General features: G+C 34.3%; 1 protein-coding gene across 3 annotated transcripts; it reads right to left on the bottom strand.

The window, feature by feature from the left end:
- Positions 1 to 240: 240 nt before the first annotated feature.
- LOC128657697 (homeobox protein Meis2-like) lies at positions 241 to 5,576 on the bottom strand. 3 transcript variants are annotated; one of them, XR_008402119.1, is made up of 4 exons: positions 5,032 to 5,576; positions 4,211 to 4,300; positions 3,851 to 3,946; positions 241 to 1,760 (listed from the first exon to the last, which is right to left on the bottom strand). XR_008402119.1 is itself a non-coding variant. In XM_053712099.1 (3 exons), exons 1-3 carry the CDS (start codon positions 5,210 to 5,212, stop codon positions 1,477 to 1,479), a joined length of 555 nt encoding a protein of 184 aa, XP_053568074.1. In that variant the 5' UTR covers positions 5,213 to 5,554; the 3' UTR covers positions 241 to 1,476. The 3 variants fall into 3 exon arrangements, 2 of the variants coding, with proteins under 2 accessions (XP_053568074.1, XP_053568075.1); XM_053712099.1 differs by lacking the exon at positions 3,851 to 3,946 and having other exon boundaries at positions 5,032 to 5,554; XM_053712100.1 differs by lacking the exon at positions 3,851 to 3,946 and having other exon boundaries at positions 5,113 to 5,544.
- Between the last annotated feature and the right edge of the window lie 2,457 nt (positions 5,577 to 8,033).

Raw genomic sequence — 8,033 nt, forward strand, 5'->3', positions numbered from 1 at the left:
ACAGATTAAAAAAAGGTCAATTATGCTCTTGTATGTTAAAAAAATACAAAGATTTTGTACACATAAAAGAGATAGCATTATATTTTAGAAATTGTTACTCTTCTTGTTAATGAGCAAAAGATTTGAAAGACCATAACTTAGGCTATGAAGGTTTGATTCATCTATAAAAAAAAAAACAAAAAAAAAAAATGCATTTTAGGGCCAGGGTATTCGTTTTCTTTTGAAGCATTGGAGTCAGCATAAAAAAAATAATTTGTTTTTATTTTAGGATCAGATTTCATTATTTCACTCAAAGTCATACAACTGAGCTCTGAGGTATACAATCCAAACGTTTTTTTGTTTTTTTAATCAGAATCTCTAAGACTGAGTGTGCAATGGTTATTAATAACTATCAGTTCCTTTGTTTCTTGATAGAAAAACTTTATCAACAAGCATTTGTTTTAGCACAACAAAAAAAGTATTGTATGGATTAGCTTATCCCACTTCATAAATCTGCATGCCAACTCATACCAAATAGCTACTTATACAAAAAAAAATTGCAACAATACAGTTATTTTTCCAGTCCTTTTTGCACAAAATTTATTTACAATGTATACATAAATGTTCCATGGTGGGACTATGGAAATGCATGTACGACTGATGCTTTGCTGAGAACAAAAGTCAACATATTAAAAATAAAATTTTCTTCAGTTTATGTTTCAGCTGCATAAAACAGGAAGTGATGTACATTATGTCTGTTGCTGCACGCGGACACTGATGTGACAACTGGGCTCCAAACACATTGCCTTTGGGTTTCCATGCCTCCTTCTACCAGTCTCCTTAAGACACTGCCTGCAACAGCTGATTAATCGTTGTTGATGACTGCAGTTTTTCCCATCCTTCCCGATTTACATCTGTTCAGGCCAATTCAAATATGGTGAGTAAATGAATTAGACATGCAAATTCAAGCCTCAGGCAAAAGACAGAGGCAGGGAGACAGACAGAAAGAGAAAAAAAAAAACTGAGACAAAGCTGCAGAGAACGAGTGAATGGCTGAAATCCTTGGATCGAAGAAAAATTCTTCTGCCTGACATACTTACTTTAATGCTCTAATATGACCTGCAAATAATCAGTTTCTGTCATTTGCAGGATAACTGTAAGGCTTTTTTTAAGTAAGGAGGCTTCTGGAGGAATTGAAGAGCTATGGAAACAACACACATAGTGTGGAAAAATTTCACATTTTTTAAAAAAATCTATAAGAAACAACATAATATGGTTAACAGTATAATATCATTTACAATATTTCACTCTTTGTTCTCATAATGTCTTATATAATTATTTATCATGTCCCCAATTTGATTTTCAGTTTTCTGCTTTTTGGGTCCCTATGAAGAATCTGTCTTGGTCCTATACCGATGCCAAGAATGGAACTTCACAGTCGGAGCAGAAAGACAGTATTCAAAACTTGCCATTGCAGACAATACATTTTCCCATAAGTTACTGAGCATGAATGTCCATGACATGTCCACTCATTGTTGGGTCTCCTGTATTAAGTACTGAGGGGCTAGATGCTGACATTGGCATTCCAGGGTGATGTGGTCCCCCATGCATCATCATTGCTGGATGGTGGTGATGTCCAGGAATGTAGGTATGCACAGAAGGTCCGTGACGCAGTTGAGCGTGATGTATAGGCATCTGTGATGGGCTGTAACTTGGCTGTCCCATACTCATCCCCATTGGACCACTTGCGGATATGTAATTCCCTGGCATACTCTGCAGTCCTAATAAAATACAACAAATAAAATAAATATCTACTTAACCGTGATATGCTCAAATCAATAAATATTTAAAAAGAGTATTAAGATATATTTAAAGTTTAATTTGGTAGTAAAACTTGGTAACAGACTTAGCTCACTTTTTCTGTAATTTAACCCTAAAAACTATATTTTTCCAGATGTCCCTGGAGGTGTCTACCCAGTATTTGCTCAATTAGATATATATTTTTTATTTGTTAGTCATAGCAAATGAGACAAGATAAAAAAAAAACTCAAGAAGCTTTTCAAAGAGTATATCCAAGGGCTGCAAAACAGTGCACATTTTACTAACAAAATGAGAGTTGTAAATGCTTTTAAACATTTATTTTATATGCAAATAAATGTGTGTTATGTTGATGATATATACTATGTATAAGTGACGAAAATGAATGTGTTTTATTTTTTTGTAATACTATTAAATACAATTTATTTTCTAAAACTTTAAAATACTGAATTACTAGGGGTTAATAAATGGAAGCAGCATTTTTAATACATGTAAGAAATCAATAACTGTTAGCAATTAATTCCTTCCTTGTGATCATGTACGTTTAAAATAAATCAGACTACAAACTCAGTCAAGCTTTCACTAAATTTAAGAACAATGAGAAAACTGAACCTAAAACAATAACCCCCCTCCTTTCTGTGGGCCTCTGTCTTCTGCATGGATTGCTATAGTTGATGAAAACTGACAGGTGTATTGTTTCTGAGAGCTATAAGCTCCATAATCATCAAGGGTGAAAGGCATAACGCTATTGCTAAGTAGGTTCAATTGACTTTAGTTCTAAGTAATGGTGCAGTGTGAACACCTTAGAATCAGGTCTTATGGCTCCAGCGATGAATTGCTGCTTAATCTACCCTAAAGGAACATTTTTTTTAACTAATGAAAATTGCTTATAAAATATACCATATCCACTGGTCTTTAATCAAAAGTGGTGATACTTTTTCCATAATAACCTATTAATTTAATTGGTTGTGAAGCATAGCATACATCATTTAAATGTAATTGACCCAGAAATTAAGAAACAATATTTAGATTGAGTAAGCTAAAGATGTGTTTGAAGCAAGCACATTTGCAAGCACTATAGAGCGTTTTCTTAACTAGATGTGTGATTCACATTCTACGTAGACACATTCAGCACTGGTATTACATTCAGAAATAGATTAAAACTCAAAATAGCAGCTTTCTATGAAGAACAAAAACACAAGTGAATTGGGAAATCAGATTGTGCTTGCAAAGCTTTACATTCCTTTAGAGAGAATAATATTTTCCCTGCTAAATAATACAAAGCAAGATTGTGGGACAGTTTTTTTCAGACTTCACTGGGCCTGCCGCTTAAGATTGCATTAATGATCTCTATTTTTGTATACTGAATAAGTCAAATCCATTTGTCACACTGCAAGTGATGGCATACTTAATTTGGATATAGTCAATTAGCCTGGGCTAAGCTCCACAGCCTGCTGTGCACACCTCTATTTTGTATTCTTTTTCTTTCCCTTTGCCACACATAATCCTATTATAATGGACAGACAAAGAGAACTAAACTGAAAATTCAAAGTTTTGCTGGATGGATTCCTAAATATGACTAACAATCTTATATAAATCTAATGTTTATTTTCCTTGAAATAGTCCCTGTTTGCATGTTGGTGTCTTGCAGGTTAGTGAAGAAATGTAACTCATGCATCAACTGTGGTTAGACAGATTTATGACGCTTAGGGGACATGCTCTTTCCTCTCCTTGCGCTGCTGCAGACTGCTTACATTTTGCAAATCAGTCTGTTGCTATGACAACGGACTCCCCCACCTCCTGCCTATTTCTTGTTTTGTCATGTGGTCAGTTCTGTATAATAGTAGTACAAGAGCAAATGTACGTTCAATGCACTGATTTATGCTTGAAACAAAAATCAAGTCAGTAAAGGAAATAAGCAACCAGAATTGTCATGGAAAAGGAATGAACAAGCATGGAGCTATGGGCAGGGAGAATATGAAATAGGAAAATCCAGAGTGAAAAAAAATATATCCAAGAACAAAGTGGAAACAGAGTCCCCAATGGTACTTACTTCCCCCTTGCTTTGCCATTGGTTAACTAGGTGAAGATTACATGTAGTGCCATTGCCCCTCCATGCCCATATTCATGCCCATTCCACTCATAGGTCCTAAAAGGGAGATAAAAATCCAAGAAGATGCCAGAAGATCAGAAAAGTAAACAGATAGCACCCAAAGTCCCAAATGTCAACACAGTTTCCAAAGAATTAAGAGATAGAAATAGCAACCAGATTAAACCCATTAAAGCAAATGAAGATGCATAGAAAAAGTGGCAAAGCAAGCTAAATAGAAGTGCTAATCAAAATAAAGATGTTCTCTACCTGCATTCATATGGTGATATACAAATACTTCCATTTATTAATGTGTGGTCTTACCTGGCGCCCTGATACCCATGTGTTGCTGGCCATCCATTACAAAACCTCCCATTGGTTGTCCATCTGGATTATATGGTGTTCCTTGACTTACTGGAATGTATAGAATTTCATTTTTATTATTGGCTGTTATTACTTTACACATAAGTTACATTTCAGAACAGCTAGCGCATCTCAATGGCTAAATTCCATAAAACCTTTGTAAATACAACTGCATACTTCCAAAAAGAAAGAACCTCTCTTTTTTTTAAAGAAATAGTTGACAGGACATAAGCTTAAATTATAAAAAGTATCCCAACACCATTTGTAACAAGCATGCCATTATATTACTTTATTTTAATATAATAAAAATTGATATTGCTTGAGTTTTGTCAAGCATATCCAACACTTAATGTTTTGTTAAAATAAAGAAACACAGATAATGATTTGACAAAAAATAGTAATAATTTGTAGGTTTAAGCTGTATACATTACAAGTTTCTTCAAAAGTCAGTTACCTTGTGTTATTAAAGCACAAAAAAAGATCTACCTCACTGAGTGCCTTTGAACTTTATTTAGTCCCATATGGGATACTAACCCCGTCACCCTTCTGACAGGTAATAAAGTTTACAGCAATTCCACACCAAGCCATGCACCAGGGAGTGGTCATAACAGCAGAAAGTATAGCTGAGGAAGGAAATTAATATAAAAAAAATTATAAATTTGTAGATGATTGTCATCATATGTTTTAAAATAGTTTAGGAATTTAACGGATTAGTTAAGATACCAAAAAGTAATATAAAAGTATTTTAGTTGTGTACCATTCCCGGCATTTATTTTATTTACCAGGTAACAGACCTCCCGGTGAATGGCTTGAGGATGGTTTTCGCCTGCGTGACTTGAATACAGTTACTATTGGGGACTTGCCTGCTCGATTAGACTGGTCTATCATTGGCTGGACTATTCTTCTTCTTGCATTTATAAACCTATGAAGAAAAAAAAAAAAGTTACATAAACAATTACTCATAAACAATTCATTCTACTCTTGAGTTTGATCCTAATGAAGAACAGGACAGTTGTGGTTTAGTCAGAGTGTCTACATGCAGTTATAACTGCTCTACAACCAATGTAACCCCAGTGACCTTAAATTACGAGTGGGGATTCCGAGTTGATTTATGTATGCCTGCTTTTACCACAGTTGGACGTTTCCATTTAATGTTGGCATGAGGGAATTAGCAAGGTTTGCTAAAAAACGGTATATCTTCTTTCCTATTTTCAATTCTACAGGGAAAACTGTACATTGGGAAGGAGAAAGCATCTCTAATACAAGGAAATATACTTGTAAAATAGTACAATTCATATATTTTGTTTGGGGACTAATTCACAACTTTTATTAAAATCATCCCTTCTTCTTTTCAGCCTAATTCTACTTTAATGCCCACTATTAAGATAATGAACTGTGATGGCAGAAAACCATCAAATGAGGGAACGTCTGGAGTTTTATCACCACACGCTCATGCTGCTGGGGAGTTCAGAGCAAAGCACTTGTTCTAGAGACTTTTTTTTTTAAAGATTGGGGTCAAGACAAGGTCAAAACCATACAGAATTTGCACTTATAATCCTGTTTTCTTAAACAAAAAACAAAACAAAAAAAATACAAGACTAAAATCAGAAAACAAAATGTAAAGTCTTGGTATAACTGAAGAAATTAATGTTCCTATATGACTGTAAGAAGAAACTCAAAAGTATAAAAAACAGTAGGTTCATATTATTTCCCCTTTGCCTAACATAAAACAGTAAACATTTAATTAATCTATATGGTACCTATGCTATCACCCCTGAAAGGTAATGAATCCTGTAGTTGTTGGGTGTAATCTTACTTTTGTACTTCAGTGAAATACAATTGGTATAAAATAAGCACCATGAATAAATCATATTATTATGCACCAGTAACAATAATAATGATAATACTAATAATAAAATAAACTCAATTAGATCTGGTAATAACATAGATTTCCTAAAAAAATATTTTTATGCTTTGCCCAATTAAAATGTGTTTAATGGATGTTGGTAGATTAAATCTGAAACAATGTCAGAAATGTGAAAAAACAAAGAAATACACAAACGTATTGTTGAGGCAAAGTACTTTCACCTTCACTTAGCATATTTCTACCATACAAAGTTATGAATGCTCTTCTTAGCAGGAGGCCTTTAAACAAACACTTTCCCGTGGCCTTGTCAGACTAGGGTACAGATTTGCCATTGTTCCCTACTTTGTGTTCCGCAGTACTTCTCATTTGGTGCAAACGTCTTAGCCTGTTTAACTCTCCTTCATTAATCACAGTACATTCAGATTGCTTTATTAATAATTATCAGGTATTTGAAACTTTTAAAACGGTCCTTTGTTAACAGGAAAAGTAACAAGCAAAAATTTATTTAGTTTAAAGTGAATATAAATTTTGATGCTAAAGTGCCCGGTTTTTAAAAAATTCGATTAAAAACAGGGGCACTTTAATTCATCAAAATTTACATTTCACTTGTGTTGTGAAAATACTTACCTTTTAATCTTGACAGCCGCTCCAGCTTCCTCCACCCGTCACAAAGCCTCTTCCTGGGTCTAAAATGAGGAATCCGGCTTCCTCCAATCACGGCATTGAATCAGACACTGATTTCCCGGGGGGGGGGGGCCGCAATTGGAGGAGCCCATACATCATTTCTGATGTCAGAAATGGCTTGCGATGACCGGGGGAAGCTGGAGTGGCTGACAAGTTTAAAAGGGAAGTATTTTTTCACAAGTGAAATATAAATTTTGATGAATTAAAGTGCCCCTGTTTTTAATTGAATTTTTAAAAACCGTGCACTTTTGCATCAAAACTTACATTCACTTTAAAGGGACAGTCTACACCATAATTTTTATTGTTTTAAAAGATAGATAATCCCTTTATTACCCATTTCCCAGTTTTGCATAACCAACACAGTTATAATAATATACTTTTAACCTCTGTGATTATCTTGTATCTAAGCCTCTGCAAACTGCTCCTTTTTTCAGTTCTTTTGATAGACTTGCAGTCTAGCCAATCAGTGCCTGCTCCCAGATAACTTTTCGTTCACGAGCACAGTGTTATCTATATGAAATACGTGAACGAACACCCTCTAGTGGTAAAAAACTGTTAAAATGCAATCTGAAAGAGGTGGGCTTCAAGGTCTAAGAAATTAGCATATGAACCTCCTATGTTAAGCTTTCAACTAAGAATACCAAGAAAACAAAGCAAAATTGGTGATAAAAGTAAATTGGAAAATTGTTTAAAATGACATGCTCTATCTGAATCATGAAAGTTTATTTTGGCCTAGACTGTCCCTTTAAGTGATTGTACATAAATATTCCTAATCATAAATCATGTTTTATTTATTAAGGGATTTGATCTTTGCCATCTAAAAATGGGGACTATGGCCATTTAATATTTACTTATTTATTTTACAAACAATACAACTGTGGAGTCTCCTAAAAGGTAAATTCAGTTGCAAAAGCATTTCCCTTCATGGCAACAGTAATAAAAAGGCATTCTTGCTCCTCCCAATAGAAGTCAAACAGAGGTCAGAATCCCATCCTCATATCTGTTTAAATAAACTGGTCCAGCTGTTTGCTTCAAAAAATGCCCTTTGACCTTTTCTCTCATCCCCTTTCTTTTGGTAAGAGACAGCTTTACTTTTCTCTCAGATACATATTTAAGCAATAAATGTGTTTTAAAAAGTAGTAGCAAGGAAAAGAACAAACATCTGAGATAGACAAACAACAAGTATATAGATTCTTTAAGTATTATACTAATGCAATCTCAGAGGTGGTACAT

The sequence above is a fragment of the Bombina bombina genome, chromosome 4 (assembly GCF_027579735.1).
Source record: "Bombina bombina isolate aBomBom1 chromosome 4, aBomBom1.pri, whole genome shotgun sequence".
Taxonomy (NCBI): Eukaryota; Metazoa; Chordata; class Amphibia; order Anura; family Bombinatoridae; genus Bombina; species Bombina bombina.

What these genes read in the sequence shown, in the direction of transcription:
- LOC128657697 (XM_053712099.1), bottom strand. Translation starts at nt 5,212, where the DNA reads ATGAGTAATTGTTTATGTAACTTTTTTTTTTTTCTTCATAGGTTTATA. An exon ending in ACCGGGAGGTCTGTTACCTG is followed by an intron (nt 4,301 to 5,031) that starts GTAAATAAAATA and finishes TATACATTCCAG; the next exon opens with TAAGTCAAGGAACACCATAT. An exon ending in CATGGGTATCAGGGCGCCAG is followed by an intron (nt 1,761 to 4,210) that starts GTAAGACCACAC and finishes GTATTTTATTAG; the next exon opens with GACTGCAGAGTATGCCAGGG.